Source organism: Drosophila virilis, chromosome 2, assembly GCF_030788295.1.
Source record: "Drosophila virilis strain 15010-1051.87 chromosome 2, Dvir_AGI_RSII-ME, whole genome shotgun sequence".
Classification (NCBI taxonomy): Eukaryota; Metazoa; Arthropoda; class Insecta; order Diptera; family Drosophilidae; genus Drosophila; species Drosophila virilis.
The window spans coordinates 33,549,511-33,571,701 of record NC_091544.1 but is presented as its reverse complement, the minus strand read 5'-3'; the positions used below and the strand labels follow the sequence as shown (position 1 = coordinate 33,571,701).

Here is a 22,191-nt window from a genome sequence, read left to right as displayed (position 1 = left end):
AGGAAAGCACGAGTTTTGTCGACTTCCCTTTGGTTTGAAGAATGCAGCGAGCCGTTTTTAGAGGACCATAGACGACGTTCTGCGGGAGCAAATTGGAAAATCTTGCTATGTTTATGTAGACGACGTCATCGTGTTTTCGGAAAACGAGTCGGACCATGTCAGGCATGTCGACTGGGTATTTGGTAGCCTTTTAAACGCAAACATGCGTCACTGTTTTTAAAGAAAGCGTCGAGTATCTCGGTCATATAGTGACTAAATAGAGTTCAAAATCAGATCCAGATAAGGTAAAACCCATTAGGGAATACCCTGAGCCGACTACGGTGTTTGAAGTAAGATCCTTTTTGGGATTGGCAAGCTATTACCGCTGTTTTATCAAAGATTTTGCAGCAATAGCGAAACCCATCTCTGACATCCTAAAAGGAGAAAACGGATCCATTAGCAAGTACAGGTCTAGAAAGGTCCTTATACAATTCAACGATGCTCAGCGCAACGCGTTCCAGAGACTTAAGAACTTATTAGCGTTGGAAGACGTCATACTGATGTACCCGGACTGTAAATAACCATTCGACTTGACTACAGACGCCTCAGCCTACGGCATTGGCGTAGTTATATCACAGAATGGCCGCCCCATAACAATGATATCCCGGTCTTTAAAAGATAGTGAGGCAAATTACGCTACTAACGAGCGAGTGTTGCTTGCCATCGTTTAGCCATTAGGCAAACTACGACATTTTCTAATCGGGGTTACAGATAGAAACATTTTCACTGACCACCAGCCTCTTAGGTTCTCGGTATCCGAGAGCAATCCCATTGCAAAAATAAAGCGCTGGAAGGCGCGCATTGATGAAACAGGGGTCAAGCTTTTCTATAAGCCTGGCAAAGAGAATCATGTAGCTGACGCTACAACGCCTTGCAGGGCAACCGCAATGAGCCAGAATCTGACGCGGCTACAATTGACAGTGAATTGTCCCTGTCTTACACAATCGATTCGACAGAGAAGCCTCTAAGCTGCTCCCGGAACCAGATGGAAGGAATTTCATACTTTTCAGCGAAAAAACTCGCCACACAATAAATTTCACCGATAGGGACGCCCTTATAGAAACAATGAAGACCGTCATTAAACCAAATGTTTCACTGTACTCTCCCAATCTTGGCCAGTTTCCAGCATGAGTTGGTGAGAGCCTTTCCGACTACGAAGTTTTGGTATTGCAAGAACTTCGTGGCCGACGTGTGTGACGTCAGTGATAGAAGAGAAATCATCACTAAGGAACAAAATCGAGCCCATAGGCTCGTCTCAGACGAATGTGAAACAGGTCATGAAGGAATACTATTTTCATAAAATGACCAAAGTGGCTAAAAAGGTGGTCGTTAACTGTAAGATTTGCACAAAAGCTAAATATGTCAGACAACCAAAGGAGCAGGAACTCGGCCAGCCGCCACTTCCCTCAAAAACAGGAGAAATGTTACATATCGACATTTTCTCCACAAGCAAAAATTCTTTTTGACTTGCGTAGACAAATTCTCAAAGTTTGCGGTAGTCCAGCCTATAGCATCTCGAACGATAGAAGACATGAGACCGCCCATGCTAGTTTTAATGAATATTTTCCCTTCGGCTAAGCAGGTATATTGCGACAATGATCTCGCATTCAAGACAGAGACGTTCAGGTGTCTGCTATTAAATAATTACGGCGTCAGCGTGGTAAACGCACCTCCTCTTCATAGCTGGTCTAATGGGCAGGTAGATCGCGTTCACAGCACTCTTATGGAGGGTGCTAGGTGCTAGCTAGGTGCTTAAAGCTACAAAGGGGTATAGTTGACACAGTCGACCTCATCCCGCAGGGCACTATCGAATATAACAATTCCATTCACTCAGTGGTGGGGAAAAAGCCTAAGGACATATTGCTTAGCTTTCTGCCGGCATCTACCCGTGAGTTTAGAGGCAAGATAGAAAGGGCTTAAATTCAGCAGAACGCCAGGGTTAACCAAAGGAGTCGGAGTCTTTGAAGTAGATGAAAAGGTCCTGGTTAAGATGAACCGCAGACTAGGCAACAAGTTATCGCCCTTGTGCATTGAAAAAAAGGCTGAGCGGACTTGGGGACAACGGTCCTCATTGAGGGGCGGGTGGTTCTCCGTTGAATTTAAAACACAGTTCTTTCATTACCGTTTTCATAACAGTAGTTTTATCATTTTAGGATAACGTTCACCACACTTTAAACCTTGTCAATGACAACGACACGGGTGACAGACTACTCGCACGCGGACTACATACCAATTATGGACGGAGACATCTTACTATGGGACAGCTACGGATACTTACGTCACACTACCAACCTCACGGACTACGAGACAATGACAAGAAACTATGAAATTAACGGGACTATTTCCGCATTCCATATGAGGAATTGCTGGAAGTTGACACTGGACACGTACTGGGCATGTTATCCTTGCCCTTGATGTGCACCATCGTAAGGTAAGAAGCCTCGACTTCTTGGGAACAGCCTTTAAGGTTGTAGCGGACGCAAACAACTTTAAGAAAGTAAAATTAACGCAGACGCAGTACATGAAAAGATTAACCAACTGACCGACACTGTAAACTAAATTCTAAATTCGTCAAAAGATAAGCGGGCCGACACAGGTCAACTTTTTGAAACCATAAGCACACGTAAAAGAATGATGATAACAGAAATAGGGACCCTTTTGCTTACTGTAACCTAAGAAAAAATAAATATAATAAATCCAACAATAATTGATCACTCTAATTTACTGAATATTCTTATTGACAGGGACCCCCACAGCAGACATTTTGAAAGTATCTAATATTAAAGTAAAACATAAGAACAATGTAATAACTTTCATAATTCAGCTCCCTATAATAAATTAGCAATGCAGGAATATTTCCAGTCACCCACAATGGTTCCGTACTTCAACTTTGCGATGGCCAGATTTTAGCTGTAGAAAATTGTTGACAAACAGCAACTGCCACATTCTGCAAGCGGCCCGAGAGCAGCAGCTGCGCGCAAGGCCACCATGCAGGAGGTACGGCTCGTTGCCAAACGCAAGCCGAGTCACCTTGACCCTGTCACCATAGTGGACGACGGCATTATCATTACAAACGTTCGCCGCGCAATACTAATCTATGACCACTGCGCCGCAATGAAAGTAGATGGGACAAACCTTTACACTTTCACGTCTCATGCCATGGTAAATGGCACGCGATACTTTAATCGCATGAGCGTGAAAAATCGGTTCCCGGCAGTAGCCTATCCCGATCATGTATGATATGTTAGACAAACTTGGAAAATGTTAATATTTCAAAACCATTGTTTTAGCCAAAGGCTTCCACCAAATGCAAATGTACCCTGGTTCAATATCCAAGACCCCATTTACGAGTACACTAGCATGCCATTTGGTCTTAACAATGCACCTGCAACGATACAACGTTGTGTGAACAATCACTTAGAAGATTTAATTTTAAGGAATGTTTAGTCTACTTAGACGACATTATAATTTTTTTCACTCTATTGGAGGAACACATTTTGTCGCTACAAAACATATTTGAGAATCTTAGAGAAGTTAACTTAAAATTACACTTGGATAAATGCGAGTTCATGAGAAATAAAACTGAATTTCTGTGTCACATCATCACAACTGAGGGTATATAACAAAATCCCAACAAAATACAAGCAATTGTCAAATTTCCAATTCCAAAAACTCTAAAAGAAATTATATCATTTCTAAATTTATGTGTTTTCTATAGGACATTTATACCAAGTTTCGCTAATATAGTAGAACCATTAACACTTAAATTAAAAAAGGGAAGCAAAAATCAACGAATTAGCGTTTGAAAAGCTAAAAGTATTCATAACATCCGACCCAATTTCAATATACCCTAATTTCGAAAAACCATTTTCATTAACTACTCGCAAGAGCATAAGCCTATATGCTATGTAAGCATTACTCTCAAAGAGTATTAGATAAATTATTCAACGATTGAAAAGGAATAATTAACAATCGTTTGGGCTAATAAATACTTTAGGTATTATCTTCTTGGCCGGCAATTTCAAATCCTTAGTGATCACAGACCACTCGTCTGGTTAAATAACATGAAAGAACCTAGCATGAAATTACAACGATGGAAAATCAAGCTAAATGAGCTCGATTTCCAAATTAAATACGTCCCAAGAAAATAAAATTATGTGGCCGATGCTCTGTCCAGAATCCAATTAAACGAAAACTTCTTAGGCGAAGATACAATTAGCACAAGAGCAACCACACATAATGCTCAAGAAGACAACAGTAACCATTTACAAATCACAGAATGTCCCCATAATTATTATAATCGCCAAATAGAATTTAAAAAATGAACCGAGAACAAAATAAAAGTTACAAATTAATTTCATAAAACACACACAAATTATATACAAAGACATGACTAACACACATGCCAAAGAATTAATAAAAGAATATTTATGCAGAAAGAAATGCGTGCTATGCTTCCACAATTAAGCAAATTTTCAAATTTTTCAAGAAGCCTACATAGAAATAATAAAAAGAATAATTTAACAATAGCAATGAAAATTAGTAAAAAATTAATAGATCTTCATTTTCACAATTCAAGGAACTAGGAGTAGGAGGTTCTAGTCAGGAGCTCCCGACTAGGGGATACCCTGAACCCTCTTCTTCCAACATCAAATGCATATAAATATTATATTTTGGAAGCTATATGTCAAGTTTGGGGATTCTAGCTCTTATTATTTACCAAAATTGAAATTTAAAAGAAAAGTTGAACAGAGAGCATGGCAATATAATAATTAAATTGATTGTATGAACTTCGCTGAAATCTAAAATTTCAAAATCGATCGAAATTATGGGAAATTTCGGAGAGAAATTTAAGAGAAAGTTGAACAGAGACAACCAATATACCAAACAAAATGGTTTTAAGAATATTGCTAAAATATTAAATTTCAAAATGTAACGCAAAATATGTCAATGAGAAATTAAAAAGGAAAGTTGAAGAGAGCATAGCTACATAATAAATAGGTTAAAAGCAAAGTTAATGGGATATTGACATTTTACGAAATTTGAATATTTAATTAGTAAAAATTAAACCTTAAATAGTATAAAGCGTTTTAATTTGGGTTGTGGTAACTAGTCATAAATTTTACACTTAAATTGAATAACCCATTTCCTGTTGGCCCACAAATACAGTTTATTGTTAGTTTTTCTTTTAGTATTATCAGTCGGAGCGAGCGTATTTTAGACACAGTTTACATAAAGCACACATACACAGATAGACAACAACACACACATATCCGCACACACACACACACACACACACACACACACACAAACAATTGTAAAATAAATCAATTATAGCTAAAACATTGATAATCTAGGTTAATAATACATTTAAAATTTTAGTGGCTTTGAAGTTCGAACCTTAGGTCCAGACAACACGTTTGCGTGCAAATTTTGGCGGCACAGCCGTCTGTGGATCGACAACATTCATGGAGCGTGTATTATTGAGGCGTGGCGAATCGATGCCGCCACGAACCGGCGGCATATCCTGCCAGACATCCAAATTGAGATTGGTGAACGAATCGCTCACCTTGGGCAACAGCTCATTGGTTTCGTTCAGATCAGCCTGACTACTGAGCGTGGCCTGCGGATGCTCTGGATAATCACATGGTTGAGCTTCGATGGCGCATAGCGCACGTGGCGAGGACAGTTCCTGCTCCTTGTTAAGTTGCTCCAACTGTTTGGTGGTCTGTTCAATGCCCGCCAGATGTGTGGCGCGCAGTTCCACAATCGATTCCTGCTCGGTCAGATTCTCGCGCAGCATGGCGCTGAGCAGCTGCTGCTCCTGTTCGATCAGCAAGTTGATGTCGCCAAAGCGCTTCAAATGCTGTTCACGCCAATCGTCCTCGCATTGCTGCAGACTGTATTTGGCCTCCGATTCGTACATGGCGTCAATTTGACTGGCAGCTAAAGTTTCGGCATCCAGCTGCTCCTTGCACTTGTCAAGCAGCTGCTCCAGCTGCTCTGTCTTGACCGCATACTTGGCCATGCGCTCCAGCAGATTAATGCATAGGGAGATCTGCTTGCGATAGGCCTCGCTGCGATTGCGTATAAAGATCTTGATCTTCTTCAGATTGTAGGCCTGACTGACATCCGGCTGCTGCAGCATAAGAGCCGTCGATTCCTCCAGCAGTTGTTTCTCTTTTTCCAGTTCGGTGAGAAAGAGACGGAAATGTTGCTCCTCCTGCTTTAGTTTGTCCGCCTGCTCCTGGCGTAGCTTGAGCTCCGTCACGTGTGACTCCTGCAGCGCGCAAATATCCTTGATCTCCTGCTCGCGTATCAGCTGACGCTCCTTCTGCGCCTGCTCGGTACGACTGATCTCTTGCTGGAGCAACAGCTGCCGTTCGGCGGCCAGCGCCTCGCGCTGTTCACGCTGCTGCTGCTGCTCTATCTGCTTGTCTAGCCAGTTGAGCTTGGCCAGCACCTCGTTGTCCGACTTCGACTTGTACAACAACTTCTCATCGTCCACGCCGTGACGCCAACGGCCGTATAGCTTGGCCTCCAATTCCAGCTTACGCTTGAGCTGTTCCTGTTCCTTGAGCGATTGATTGATACACTGCAGGGTTTTCAGATCGTGACCAGCCGCCTCACGCGGCCGACGCTTGCGTCCCAGCTCCAGATCGTAGATATAATTATCTCCATCCAGCAGCTCACGCAGCTTGGCCCGACGATCGTCCAGCTCCTGTTCCTTTTGCTGCTGACTCTTGCGCTGCTGAAGCTTCTTGTCGGCCTTGTCGTAATACGCCTGATTGGTCCAGTTCTCAAAGCGTGACGTTACCTGACCCCAATGGTCGTAATAACGATTCACCTGCTCCGTCGCCTGCACTCGATTGTGCTCCTGCTCCCGCCGCCAGGCATACGCGGCATGCTGATGATTCAAGCGTCCACCCGACATGTCCTGCAAGCAAAGTAAAAGACGGGAGAGTGTAAAAATTGTGAAAAGCTGAATGACAAGTTCATAAACTTCTAGACACAGCCGTGTGCAGTCGTGCCTGTCTGCCACCAGTAGCAGAACATGATGAAAGCCCAGTCAGATGAGTTGAGTGGAATACAAAAAAAAAAAAAAGAACAAACTTCAATTTGCCGTTTGAATGCGCCGCATGAGAATTCGCCAAAGAGCACACACACGATTGTTGCCTTTTATTTATTTATACTTTTTCCAACTTATTGAGGCTATAAACGTCGCCTAGTCGAGAGGAAAATAATGTTTGAGTTTGTTACGATTATACAATTCAAACAATTGAATCAAAGTGCTTTAAAGAATTCAACAAGTGGGGAGAAAAAACTGTTTTTTCAATTTCCAATTGACAGAAAAATATGCCACACAGTAGCCCAACAAGCTTGATAAAATTATGTGAATATATCGTATTAAGCTTCACACATACTGAGTGTTATAATTAAAACCCAAAAATATTCTGATGTTGAAGGTACTTTGAATTTTTGAATATTTTTTTCAGCAGATAAGCTCAAGTTGCTCTTGAGATATGGATTGCAAAGTTGGAATCGAGCTTCAAATGGTTCGGAAATAAATTTAAATATAGTCGAAAAGCTTATATAATGAATGGGAGCCCAACATCTCAGGAAGATCCTTAGATATGGACTGAAATGACTTTTAAGCCATTTTAATACCACTGTGTGCTTATAAGACTTGGAAAGTGGTTCAAAAATATATTTAAACATAGTCGAAAAGCTTATACTTGAGCTACACAGCTCCAAAATATTCTGAGATTCCACCATTTTGCAAAGAATCTGAAATTTATTCAAATTCAAAAATTTTAAAGCAGTCAGAATTGCATTTTCTTTATGGATATAACTTCTTCCATTGCATATACTAACATATTTAGAAGAAACTACTAAATTCCTGCGAGTGTCAAATTAAGTAAGTGTCAGGAAGTTATTAGTTTCAGACAACAAAGCTACCGACTGGAACTTTATCAGCAGAGCAGACGAATGTCTCAATCTTAGTTAACTATGGCAACGGGGCACCGAATTTCAGGCTTTTTTGAGATTAGATATACCGCTCTTTACGCTGTGACGGGCTGTGCGCTTTTTGGTTTTTTGGTTTTATTTTGTTTCATTTTTTTTTTTTTTTTTTTTTGCTGGTTTCTGCCTGGCAGCAGCTGTCACTAACTGCCAAGCGAGCAGCCAGACAGGAATGCAAAAGCAAAAGAAACGTAGCCAACCAGCCAACTACCCAAATTCGCAAAAGCTGTTGCTTGCCAAATGTCACCCCACCCCAAACCCCAACCCCAACTCCGCCAGCATCAGCAGCAGGAGGCTGGATGCCAACGAGTTTCAGATACAGGCAACTGTCCATCCCAAGCGTCCATCCATCAACGTGGCCCCGTTGCAATATGTCAAGAGGCCTCAACGCTGTGCGTAGCTGCGTGCTCTCTCGTTTTGGGTTCTGCTGAAAAGTTATCCAGGACATCAGAGCTCTCCAGCCCTCCGTCTCTCAGACCACCGACAGACAACAACCCCCATATTCTAGCCACATGCCGGGATGCAAATTGGCGTTGGCGTTGCGTGGACGGCGGCTTTGCTAATTTTGGGCGAGATTTATGGGCAGCACGAAGCACATTGATATATGCCAAATTGTTTACAAATTGATTACATTATTAATAATGCCCACAGCAGCGGGCTGGAAAAAGAAGAGCCCAACCAACAACCAGTCACAACAAAAATATATACTGTTTGGTTTATACAAAAATGCACAATGTATTCCACAAAGTACTTTGTATGTCATGTGACTGAGAAAACTTGGGCAATAAATCAAGCAACGGTGCGAACAAGGTGGGGCTGTTGGGCGTGGCATGCGTGTGCCCGCCCACATTTCAATCGAGCGGGCGACAGTTGAGCCCACAGCTCAAATGCCAAGATGACGCCCAAATAGACTTAATACACTTTCGGCACACCAAATTCACTTCCTTAATTGAAATTTTAATTTGAATACTTTGCCAAAGTTTTGGCATTCAGCCCGGGCATATCGCGAGGGGGAGGGCGGTGCGGTAGGAGGGTGTCAGACACACACACCCAACAAAAACAGGAAACACAAACAAGCAAAAGTCGCTGCTGTCGCCAACCAGTCAGCCAAGCCAAGCCAACAGCTCCTGCCGTGCTTTCACTGCTGCTTCTGCCCAGCCCGCTTTCTCCTGCTCTGGCCTTTCTCGTGGCTGCAGCAATCTCACAGGCTCAGCGCTTTTCAATTTACGCGCAACGCAAATCGTTTGTCATTTTATGTATGCCTTAATATATGGCATGTGCGTGTTTCGTAGCCAGCTCTAGCATCAGTTAAGAGATCTAAAATATCCTGCCCGCAACAGCCCGCAACCCACTCCTCTCACCCCTCCTCCCCACCCCTAGCGGAACCAGCCTCCTGGCATATAATTTCTAACCCAAATGGCAACCAGCAAGCGTAACTAATCCGAACAGAACAGGCAATGATATAAGCGCCAACTGATGAGTTGCTTCATGCCAAAACTTTGCCAGATTCACATATAAATATAAATGTATATATATGGACATTTATATGTTGATATATGAGCTGTATACAGTGCTAGTCTGATATAAGAGCTTGCAGAAATTAGAACCATTTTGCTGATGTCTTGAGTTACGAATTGAAGCACTTCATTATAATGCATTTGCATAAAAGTTTAGAAAAGTTTTAAGAAATTGGTCTGAAGAAATTATGTAATTAAATATCTGCTTTATATAGCTATTAAAAGTTTTTGAATTACTGTTATTATAACCAAACATTTACGAAATATTAGTGGATTTAGTTAGACGTTTAAATAGTTAATTTTTCCCCTTAAGGCCTCACAATAAAGTATCCCAAATTTATATTGATTTTGCCACAGTGTTGAAATATACACTTCTTAAGAATTGATAAAAACATTTTTGCCTATATATATATTTTTTTTAATTATAATATTTTTTTTGATATTAAAGATTTTTTTCTCAAATAAAAAACAAATGTATTGTCTTTCAAAAAGTTTTCTTGTTTTATTACTTTTTTACAGTTCAAAAACATTTTTGTCATTAAATGATTTTTCTAAAATTCAAATAAAATTCTATGGATAATATATATTCTGAGAAAAAGGAATAGAAGAAAACAACAAGGCAGCCCGAAAACCAAATGTTGTCAATTTCGAGCGAACACTGTGCCCAAATACCTGTAGATATCTACTATACTATATTTAGATATATATATATATTTACTATATTTACTTTATTTACTTATATAAAAGGCTTAAGTCAAGCGAGTTAACACCATTGTACACTAATTAAGTATAGTCTTTTGGGCAATGGACTTGGCTCATATCAAGGCAGACGAGCTGGCTAACATAAGTGTGTGGCAGGTGTATATCGTTGCTTGAACAAATAATTCACAATTACTTTTGCTAATTGTAATAGACGCTCGCCATTATCTAACAGCTGCACAGATAATGTTTCACCTTGTGGTGAATACCCTAAAAACAATGTGATTTCTATAGCTCAGAACCTCGGGCGTGCAAAGAAAACAGAATGGGAGAAAAATAAGTAAAGAGCGTGCCAAACCGCAGTTAACGAACATCGCACTTAATACCCTGATAAGATGTACGATTAGCGGACACTCCAATGGTAAATTAAAAAAAAAAATAAAAACAAAGCCAATCGCATTGAACAAAAATTAGACTGAGAATAGACGTCGATGAAATGCCTTAACCAGGGCAATTTATGGAATATAATTAATCCAAAAGAACTAAGTAAATAATCTAAGTTTAAAAATATAAAAATATTAAAAATATATGCCCCGCCCAACCCTTCCTATCTAATAATACAATATAATTTTATATAACATAATAAAATATAAAAAATAATAAATATATATATAATATATAATATATAATAAATAATATATAATAAATAATATATAATATATAATGTATAATATAATAATATAATATATAATATAATATATATATTATAAAATATAATCTATATAAAATACTGTTTCTATAATATACTAAAACTGTACTATTTTAAAGTAGGTCTCTAAAAATGCCTTTCCAACACTACTGTTTTGAAGCAACAATAAAGGTAACTATTGATGACTACGTAGTATTGATGATATACGTTATCATAATAAACATTTTTTTTAGTTATGAAACAGTTTTGGAGTGTAAAAACTCTGATTTTGTGTATATGGGAAGGGGCTTGAATATATCTAGGTATATGTACTTATATAAATTTTATATCCCACTAATCGACAAATTAAAAAGGTTATATACAAATTTATATATTTGAATTATATTCTATGGAAATAAAAAAGTTAAGAAAGCCTTGCGAGGTAAAATCATCAGCCTGGAAAAAAATTATATATATAAAAATTATATATATAAAAATTATATATATAAAAATTATATACATAAAAATTATATTTATAAATATAAGTATATACTGTAATAGATGTGAAAAATCTAAGATTAACATTTTTGTTTCTAGCCAAGACCCACTTCATATACAATGTTGCATACCCTAATTCGATTACAGTGTACTTCGAAACGCACTGGAATTAATCAGAGCACTAAACAGCTTCGGCTTCGGCATTGCCATCGAGACATCGAGTTTTTTGGTTTCCCGGACAAGCTTCACATTGTTGTTAGCGGTTTTCAGAGCTGTTTTGGTTGTTAACAACATTGGCACGAAATGGGCGACGAGCAGTCTGGATTTGGGTCGGCGTCTTGCTCCGCTTGGGGGACCTTAGCGGTGGCGGCTATGCCAAAAGCGGCTGACATAGACGCAACCACACGGCAACAGCAGCAACAGCAACAAAAACAGCAAGAACAAGAATCGAGTATAATTTGTGGTAAGTGCCGTGCCAGCAATTCAACTATTTGAACTATTTCATGTGTCTATAGTGAGCTCTACGAAAAATTTCCCCTTTTACAAAATAAAATAAATCAAGTTGTGTTACGGTGGTGGGAGAGAGGGGGAAGGAGGGGTTGTTTCTCGCTTGCGTGTTTACCTTGCCACATAAACACACAGCCAAAATATTGGCTAGCAAATGACTTGAATTTCCTTTTGATGATGGCCATCTGGAGGCTGCGGTAATCCCCCCAGTGTGGCTAGAAATATCTAGATGTGTATGTGTGTTTGTGTGAATGAGAGATGGGCCAATGAAAAACAAGAAAGGAAAACTTATCTGAAAAGCATAGCGAAGTCTAAATACACTATGTAAGCAATAACGGAAGAAAACTTTGTATTGATTATAAATGTAAACTGTTTATCAGGCAGCTGCTTCTTACATGATTAAATACCCCAACGGCAATCCATTAATTTGTCATTTGTGGAAAACCCAGCTGACCTGCATAGCCTGTATAACAAGTTTTATTTTTAGGCAGAGCGCTCCGAAACTTCGTTTCAGTTCCCATATTGCCAAAATATTTGGGCATTTTTTAATATTTGTGCCACTTTTGCGGTCAACGTTTAAAAATTATGTTAATTTCTTATATTTTGACATATAAAGCAGTACCCGGTGTTAACTGGGGAGAAGATGCGTCATGTTTGGATAAAAACATATTTAGATATACAAATATTCAAAATTCCTTAAACGTTACAAGCTCCATTAGAATGTTAAAATACCTCGCAACATTTTTCAGATTTGACAATCAAACAGTAGAATAAAATGTTGCTAATTTATCTATCAAAGCTAAAGCTAAAGCAATTTAGTAAATACATTTGTCCAGGGCTTCCCCTCAAACAACGAGGGGCATCCCCAGAAAACTCCGGATGGTTCGAGAAAAAAAAAAATACAATCTTGTCAGGCGAAAGAATCGTGTAGGCTGAGGCAAGTGCGGGGCACGACAACGGAAGAGATATAGCTTAGTGCAAGACAGTGACAGGTCATTCAGAAATGCAGTTCATAAAGTTCAAGCATCCGATAATATCCGATAAGAACTTATGTAAATGTAAATACCAGCTAACATATCGAGGTATATATATCTACTGAGTTATTAGATAATAAAAAATAAAAAAAGAAAACAAATATCATAATAGTTAAGGCGGACAAAAGCTGACTGTTATGCGGGTTGCCAACCAGTCATTACGAATAGTTAAGATATGCGCATATATTTGACTAAGATTTTGATTAATGTTATTTGGCACAAAAAATTTTGCGACCTTATGAGCACATTATATGACTTTCACTCTAGATAAACAGCTGGCACATAATCATAAAAACATGAAAAACAAAAACAAAATATATAGTTTCAAAATTTGCACAAAATTTACGGTTGGCGGTATAAAGATAAGACAAAACAGATTCTATCTAATCAAAAGCCAAGTGACCAATATAATATCTTGTGAAGATGGCCTATAACATGATGATATGGCATTAAATGAAAAGTGATTAAGCTATCGATATTGAAAAAAAAAATTGATTATATTATTAGGTATCAGCCAAAAGGTAGTGCCATGGGCATGCATGAATCACCTGTAATCGGCCGATTGGATAACGGAGCAAAGGTCAGCTTTCATATGATATTTATGCCAAGTCACAATATATATGCCATCGCAAAGGGCGCCGAATAAAAAAGTACCCGTAACCCGAGTGCAAATAAAAAGTACCGTCCATCAGACCATATAAAAAGCAACAAAATAAAACAGAAAATTAAGTTCAACGCACAAAAAAAGAGGTCGACAAAATTCGCACAAATTCCCATGTAAATCACACAGGAATTTGAACCTTTAAGCCCTAACGGTATGCATACAGCTCACCAATTAGACCAGGCGAGGGGGGCGTAACAAATCCCCCACAGAGCTGATAACATTATCAGTAACAATTGAGAGCTAACCGATCGCAAATGAAAGAAAACACGATTCCAGCTGAGCGGAAGCGAGCGCAACGGAGCGGCAAAGAGCAAATCGAATGAAACGCTCAGCAGCTGCGTCGACTGCGCAACGGCAACGGCGACGGCGACGCCAGTGTTTACGTCGACGTCGCAGCTGGCGCTTGGTAATAAATTTCATGCGATTTAAAAATTGTTTGGCATTGCGCGCAGGCAACAACAGCGACGCTGACGTCGACAGCGCTGGTGCGAAAAAAGAAGTAAACAAACAAAAAACAAAAAAAAAAATAATAGAAAAAAAAACAACAAAACTAAATAAAAATAGTACAAAAAAATTTGGTACACGTCTATAAACATTGGTGCGCCCTTATGCAGCCCAATCATTCGCTCTTCAGAGACGCGCGAATGCGAAACATAACGTAAAAATAAGCCCAAAAATAAAGCATGTGAAAATTTTCTGATTTCAAAAACTTGCACAATTCTTGCCAATAGCACAAATTAAATTACATTCTTAATACAATACAAAAAAGAGTTCCTAAAATATAAAAACAAACAAATATAGAAACAAAAAGCAAAAAAGTTCCTAACCAAGCAGAGCCGCAGAAACACGCAACACCTGCAAAACATGACAGCACTTGGATTACTTTTGTTATCTATGATGGGTAAGTGTTGTTGCCGCCTTATCGCTAGGCTGCCCCTGAGACACACACACACACACGCACAACAGCAATTGCTGCTTATCGCCATTTCTGCACGCCTGTTCAATGCCACTGAAATTTGTTGCTAGCTCATCTGTTTGCTGGCTAACAGACAGAGAGAGGAAGAGAGGGCACGAGATATGCATCTTGTACAGGCAGTAATTTGTATACTCGTACTGCTGCTCGTAATACCCATACTATTTACAAATTTATGTTTCAGATTGTGCGCAAATTAAATTACTTGCATTTAACAAAAATGTCATTTAAGCGCCAAACGCACACACACTCTCGCACACACACTCTCCCACACACACACACACGCACACAATCATTGACAGTCGGATGAGGGACTTTTTATAATATGCACATTATAATTGATTGTTTTTTTATACACTTACGTAAAGGGTATAACAGCTTAATGTATTAATTTGCAACGCACGAAAACAGCAGGTAAATAAAATATATAAACTTGTTTTAATATTAAATGATCTTGGAAATTGTTTAAGTCGCGCATTTCATGACATTTTATAGAATGTTATACAGATTTTTTTTTTTTTGTAAAGCACAATATTCTAACATATTTCCACTTAAGAAAAAGGTATATTGGGCAGTTTGTTGTTTTTTTTTCGGAAATTAGGGAATTGTCAGAAAGTTTAAAACAGAAAAACGGTTCAATATATTCCTCCGTCTGACTAGTCTCTGCAACAGAAACATTTTACATCTATATATCTTTTATATATTTCTTTAAAATAATGTATGTATCTTAAATAGAGATCTCGCAAATCATGAATTTTGCCTAAAACGGCATGATTATTTTTAAATAAAGCCTAAAAGGTAGAGTTTGTGATTTCTGAAATCTCTTTTTTATTTGGTTCAATTTATAGGAAGAAGCCGATAGATAAGCTTCATGAGTAGACACACATTTAAATTAAATTAAACCTTGAATTAGACATAAAATTCAGACTTTTTAGAGTATTTTAGTCGCAGCAACTGCTTCTGTGTATTTTTTTTTCCTCTTTTTTGTGGCCTTTTTCACAGGTACTTTTTTATTTAATTTTTTATTTAAACGGAGCGTGACTTAATCTCGAATATTTCATATATCATATTATATTATACTCCGTCCAAGACCAAAATATTTGTTTAATGCGTGCGGTATTCGGGCTTAACTTATATGTTTTCAGGTATGCGGATGTTCGTGTTTTTGTGAATAGCATATTTTATATGCTTTGGCTTATTAAAAGCAAACAATTAGTGCGTCGCTTGGCATTTATGTTTGTGAGGTAGCAAAATGAATAAATTGAAATGCTTCAATTATGAGACAAAACTTGATCAAATGCTTAAGGATATGGTCTTATCAAATTATCAAAGAAATCACCGACAAGCCCCACTTTCCCTCACTTCGCACTCAGCGTGTGCCACGGGGCAAGTCAATTTCATGCAATTTGAGGAAAATTACTTTTTTGAGGCAATTTCCTAATAAAACATGAGCCTGGGCCCATCTCAAACTAATTATTTAACATTCGAGGGTGGAGTTATTTACGTGTATGTGTGTGTTTATTTTGGTTATAGCTTACAACATTGATTAGCACAACGAGTTTAATGTTTACTTTATTAGCCCCGCGTGTAATTAGGGCCAACGATTAGAGAAGCGTGTACAAAAAGGGGTTTATATCGAGGGGTCGGCTGTTGGCACGGGTGTTACGTGCCAGACCGGGCTTAACGGTATATAAGAGAAAGAGAAAGAGAGAGAGAGAGAGATAGAGTATATAAACGCAATTAACGTGTAACACTACTGAAAAAGCCAAAGGCATAAATTAAACAGCAAATGATTTGACAGCCAGCCCCCAACCACGCCCCCTTTGCACACTCTGTTTAGTATTCAAGCCAATAGACGCAACTGTAGTTACAGTTCCAGCGGCAGCTCCCACTCCAGTTCCATCGTCAGTTCTAGTTTGAGCTTCGTTTTCGTTCCATTCCTAATTCAAGTTCCGACCACACTTGAAGCAAGTGCGTCAATATCGGCAATTCTTAAGTCAAGCACAAAATTCGTATTTCAAATATTTTTTTTAAGGACGCAAAAACTTGGATCAAGAATTAAGCACTTCATTCAAGTATATTGACTTAAGTTTTTCTATATTTTTATAAAAACGGAAAAAACAAATAAAATATTTTGTAACAACAAAATACGCTTAATTTTAAACCAACAATATTTAAGTTTCCCGCATTTTTACTTTGAAATTAAGAAAGTATGGTCTTAACGCCTTAGAGCTAAAAATTCAAGATAGCTTTCACTTTTCTTGATTTTAAGTACAGATATTACTTTTTACTTCAATCAAACATTTATATATTTATTTTAGAAGCATTAGGAATTTATTCCTTTATGCATAAATTGTACTTAATTGTACTCAAGAACTTTTAATTTAATTTGGACTTAAAATTTCCCGAAATTTTAATTAAGAAACCTAGTACGGAAAATGTTTTTATTTGTTCGCCCCTTTTTCTCGTTGTTCCATATACCTTCTCTCTATATATATCTGATTCTTAATAGTGGGCAGGCGTTCGCAAAAATGTTGGCCCTAAAATTTTGTAATTAGAAGCTACTGCTATTGATTTAGTCAAGTGTAGCCACAGATCCTCCCAGTAGCTAAACTTCTGCAGCCTCAAAATTGCCCTGTTGCCAAGTTTGCGTATGCATATAAATGTGCTAGGAAGAGGCGTGGTAGTTGTCGACTCCTTGGCAAACATGCCAAATGGATGGTGCTAAAGTTTCACTCTCTTTCTGGGCGCAAGCACACACAAACACTCTCGCACACAGAAACACCCTCAATCACACACACACACTCAATCACAGTCAACACCCGCGCATACATTTAACGAATTTTGAATGAAAATAGTTTGTCGTCAGATTTATTTGCATTTATGAGCTGCGGGCGACCGGGAACCAGAAAGTTAACTTCGAAGGCCGCGTTTTGGCCTACAGCTGTCTCCGTGGGTCCAACTGATAGATGATACCACCTGTTGACATCGCATTCGCATAATATTTGAAAATCATTTGTTAAACTTTAAAGCTGACTCATCATTATTTGTGGATTATAAGAGAACAGCGCAAAACACAGACAGCTGACATACGCTAACAATTTTGATTAAGTTTGCATTCTAGTTTGCATTTCAGAATTGAAAATAGCTTTGAATAATTATAATAATTTTTTTATTAAGCGGTTTAAGTAAGCAAGACCCTTGCTAAATTAATATAAAATCGTATATGATGCAGAGTTGATAAATGACGCTAATAATAGTTGACCTAACTAACAAGAATTAAGCAGTCTCTCACGTGCTTGATATTACAGGCGGAAAAAGTAGCTAAATTCATTTCAGCCTGACGACTTCAACATAAGTATATATAAAAATTCAGCCAACAATTATTTGATGACTGAGGTCTATCGATAGTTGATAAAAAATAATCGATTGTAGTAGTTTAAACACAACTGCTGTTCAATTATAACAATCGTATCAATCAAAGCTCTACTAGACACACCACATTTTTGGCTTGAAATGTTTCAAGAAAATATTTTAATTTTTAAAAGAATAAAATTCAGCTGAGTAAACAGAAAATTGTTAAAAGCGATTGTTTATTAAGCTATTGATGAGATAAATAATATTTTTAAAGCCATAAACGGATTTTAAATATCTGAACCGGATGTGGCTTAAATGTTGTTTACCACAGGGTTATACAAGAAGTAAAAAAAAAAAACATTTTCATGGTTTTAACATTTGATCTGAGGATTCATAGATTGGTTATACCTAATGTAGCTTTTGCTAAGCGCACATATGGTTATTTCTTTCAGATTAGCATTGATCATTTCACACTTTCTCCAAAATTTCCGATTTTATATAATATTATATTATTAGAATATATACTTTAATGAACTGCGACCCCCTAAACGGAAGCTTGTACAGAATCGTCAGACTCCTTGCATTTTGTAGTGTATTAAACCTATCAGTAAACAACAAATTGGCGAGCAAACTTTATGCATATTTTATATGGACTTAGGCCGGTTCATTAATTGACACGTTTGGCGAAAACACCGCAAAGAGAAAGAAATATAGGGGTAGAGAGGTGAGAGCGGGCAAGAGATATATTTATAAATTTATGGATTTATAAAATCTATATACTATCTAAAACTGATTATATATCAATACGAATCAGCTTGGGGCAACGACTTGTTTGGGCAGTTTAAGTAGGCAGTTTAAGTCGCTCTCTCTCTCTCTCACTCTCTCTCTCTCTATCTCTTTCTCTCTCTCTCTCTCTTTCTGTCTGTCGGGGCTCTTGTTGTTGTGCCTAGTTAGGTGGTATACGGGGAATTTTTCAGAGACATTACGGCTACCATTTGGCGTTGGCGTTTCATTGCGATTTCTCACCTCGTTGAGGCAACACACGCACACACACATACAGACAGACAGACAGACAACACCAGCAGCCAGGGGAATACGTTTCCAATATAATTTATCAATGGCAACGCGGCACACGGAAGCTGAACGTGAGACTTGATAAAGTTTAAGTTAAACAAACTGTTGCAATTAATGCTAACAAAAGTTTTGCCAAATATACACGCACGCACACACGCGCCCATACACAGTCGCACATACACAGACACCTCGACAGAGTGCGAAAATTGTAAATAAAGAAAATATCGTGTAACTGCACTAAAATCCAACTTAAACAAGTCAATAAACTGATGGCCAATCTCTGCTCTATACACATACAGGTTACAGCCAGCACATGCAGCCGGTTACGACGGAGGGAGGAGCTGGTCCGGGTGGCGGTGGCGGCATCTCGCAGCTGTTGTCGCGCGCCGATTGGGGTGCCCGCATGCCCAAGCAGGTGGATTATTTTAATGGACCCGCACCTTTTGTGATCATTCATCACTCGTATATACCAGCCGTATGCGAGAGCACGCCTGATTGCATGCGCAGCATGCGCGAAATGCAGGACTTCCATCAGGTGGATCGCGGCTGGAATGATATTGGCTATAGCTTTGGCATTGGCGGCGACGGGCTGATCTATACGGGACGTGGCTTCAATGTGGTTGGCGCCCATGCGCCCAAATATAATGACAAGAGCGTGGGCATTGTGCTCATCGGCGATTGGCGAAGTGAGTCACATTTGGTTTAACCAAACAGAATGTTAACTAATTAATTCATTTTCTTATCAAACCAAAAGCTGAACTTCCGCCCGCACGCATGCTACAGGCAGCACAGGATTTGATTGCATTCGGCGTGGCCCAGGGCTATATTGATCCGGCCTACAAGCTGCTCGGACATAGACAGGTGCGCGATACTGAATGTCCAGGTGGCAGACTGTATCAGGAGATTTCCACCTGGCCGCATTTTACGCAGCTCAACAGCACCGCAGAGGCGCAGCCCGCAGTTAAAATGGCTTAAGCCAAACAAACAGAAGCTACTTTAATTACACGAGAGTCTCTAAGCGAAAGAGCGACAGAGAGAGAGAGCGAGAGAAAGAGAGAGCCAGAGAAAGAAGAAGAGAGGCCTATTTACAGTATTTTTTAAGTTTTAAAGCAAGAAAGAAAAAGAAGGAGCGAGAGCGTATACAAATAAACACAAACTATTAGCATTACAATTTTAAATGCTCGCCTCATTTAATTAAAAATTATTGTACCCATTGAAAATGTCTGTAAAGGGTAGATTGGTTTTGGGAAAATGTGTTTCACAGGCAGCAGAAATATATAAATTCTTTATCAGCATGATTTTGATAGAAATAGATTTTTTGACCATACCTCGCAGCTTACAAGAGCTAAAGACAACAATATTGGTTTGTGAAAGTTTTGGATATAACGTCATGGGCTTTTGTATTCAAGTACATTCGGATGCCTAAAAGCTTCATGAAGATCGGACAGAAAGCAACAGAGGACAGAATAAGCACAGTGTGCAACGCCCTTGCCTGCCCAAGTGTTTGTATCTGTATTCGTTTGCAATCATTCAGGGTATCTGCTAGTCGGGCAATGCCAACTCAAACACTATCTTGCCTTTCTGTACAATTTGCAATTCGCAATTTGATTGCAATGAAATTTCGCCAGGCGAATGCTTTCAATTAGTGCGACTTTGTTGTTTTTTATTACAAACCGCTGTAAAGTTGTCTACGCTCACCAAATTGATTTACGGCCCTGGCAAGTTTTCAACTTGTCATCACATAAAAAATAAATAAAATAGAATACAAACAAAGCCACACAATTAAAACATAGAAAAGGTAAAAAAATGAAACTCGGTTCCAAAGTGGCTTTTAATTTTATTGATTTGTGCTATGATTTTTCAAACAAAATTTAACTATGTGCACAAAGCGAAACAAGGCAAACAGAGAATTAATTTAACCGAGGGGAAGTGCACGACTAGGCGCCACCCTGTCCTAATTTCATTGAGCTAGACTAGACTTGAGGATACCCTGAACTTTCTTCTACCAACATCAAATGCAGCATACGCTACCCGGGCGTTACCTTATCACTAATAAAAAAAACTATAAAATTAAATATATAATATTCTAGGAGCTACATGGCAAATTTGGTGGCTCTAGCTCTTTAACCCTAGAAGATTTGCTCAAAGAACAGAATTTCGATATCGATTTTTATTGATTGTTTGGAAACGGGGAAAGTTATCGATTAACGAACAGTACTGTGCGGGCACTAGGAAGGTCTACGTTCTAAATATCAAGTCTCCAGCTCTTATAGGTTCTGAAATCAATGCGTTCGTTCATACGGAGAGAGGGACAGACGGACAGACGGGAATGGCTAGATCGACTCGGCTTTTGATTAAGAATATATAGACATTACGGGGTCGGGAAGATGCTTTTTGTGCCTGCTACATACATATGCATTAAAGCATTATACCCTTTTTACCCATCAATAAGTTTAGGGTATAAAAACAAATATTTTAATAAACAAAAAAATGGAATGCTTCAAAATATCCGCACAAAATACCCTGTACTGTCGCACACATTTTACAGCTATATTTGCCTTTGGGACAAACATATTAAAATATTTTATGATTTGCTTGTAAATAAGATCGACTAGAATATATAGAGGGGTTCTTTTTTCCTACTATATGCTTTTATTTTTAACTTTTTATTACATTTTATGAATATTTCTTTCAGGGTAGCAAAAACATTTTCACTAGACTATTATATTACAGCGTATACAGGTGATAGTCAATGTTTTCTGACACCGCCAAAAAGTATGCAGCGCAAATTTGTTTGCTGCATTTAGTCTCAAAACTATGCGAGCATTTATTTTCGACTAACTTCCATGCACACAACATATACATATATATGCATACATATTTATGTTCATCTGGGAAATTTCACAAACAGAATGCAGTACCAATAAAAAGTGTAAGAATTGTTTCACTTGCTGGCAGATGAAAAATATGCAACTAACATTATATTCACTTTACCCCGTGCCCCGCAGAAGCTCGCTTGTTTTGTCAATGTTTTTATTACGCATACGCCTAGTACAATATCTAGGCATGCAAATGACAGTGTTGAAAAACGTTAAATTATGAAACATTTATTGTTTGCA

At 38.4% G+C, this 22,191-nt stretch overlaps 2 protein-coding genes across 6 annotated transcripts in view; one reads left to right on the top strand and one right to left on the bottom strand.

Moving 5' to 3' along the window:
- Nucleotides 1-3,803: 3,803 nt before the first annotated feature.
- LOC6632289 (trichoplein keratin filament-binding protein) overlaps nt 3,804-22,191 on the bottom strand; it is a 36,304-nt gene continuing 17,916 nt past the window's right edge. The window contains exons 1-2 of one of the 2 annotated variants that reach the window (XM_015170724.3): nt 7,153-7,298; nt 3,804-6,976 (exon numbers count right to left, since the gene is read on the bottom strand). In XM_015170724.3, coding sequence (XP_015026210.1) covers nt 5,441-6,973 — 1,533 coding nt within the window. In that variant the 5' untranslated portion in view covers nt 6,974-6,976; nt 7,153-7,298 and the 3' untranslated portion in view covers nt 3,804-5,440. Of the gene's footprint in view, nt 6,977-7,152; nt 7,299-22,191 lie in introns of those variants that run through there. The other variant, XM_002056695.4, reaches the window with a different exon arrangement.
- PGRP-LB (Peptidoglycan recognition protein LB) lies at nt 11,752-20,250 on the top strand. Of its 4 annotated transcripts, none has more exons than XM_015170264.3 (3): nt 11,752-11,926; nt 19,372-19,758; nt 19,827-20,250. In XM_015170264.3, exons 1-3 carry the CDS (start codon nt 11,767-11,769, stop codon nt 20,045-20,047), a joined length of 768 nt encoding a protein of 255 aa, XP_015025750.1. In that variant the 5' UTR covers nt 11,752-11,766; the 3' UTR covers nt 20,048-20,250. The 4 variants fall into 4 exon arrangements, with proteins under 4 accessions (XP_015025750.1, XP_002056730.1, XP_015025751.1 ...); XM_002056694.4 differs by lacking the exon at nt 11,752-11,926 and adding an exon at nt 14,132-14,569; XM_015170265.3 differs by lacking the exon at nt 11,752-11,926 and adding an exon at nt 19,017-19,143.

What these genes read in the sequence shown, in the direction of transcription:
- PGRP-LB (XM_015170264.3), top strand. Translation starts at nt 11,767, where the DNA reads ATGGGCGACGAGCAGTCTGGATTTGGGTCGGCGTCTTGCTCCGCTTGG. An exon ending in AGAATCGAGTATAATTTGTG is followed by an intron (nt 11,927 to 19,371) that starts GTAAGTGCCGTG and finishes ATACACATACAG; the next exon opens with GTTACAGCCAGCACATGCAG. An exon ending in GCTCATCGGCGATTGGCGAA is followed by an intron (nt 19,759 to 19,826) that starts GTGAGTCACATT and finishes TCAAACCAAAAG; the next exon opens with CTGAACTTCCGCCCGCACGC.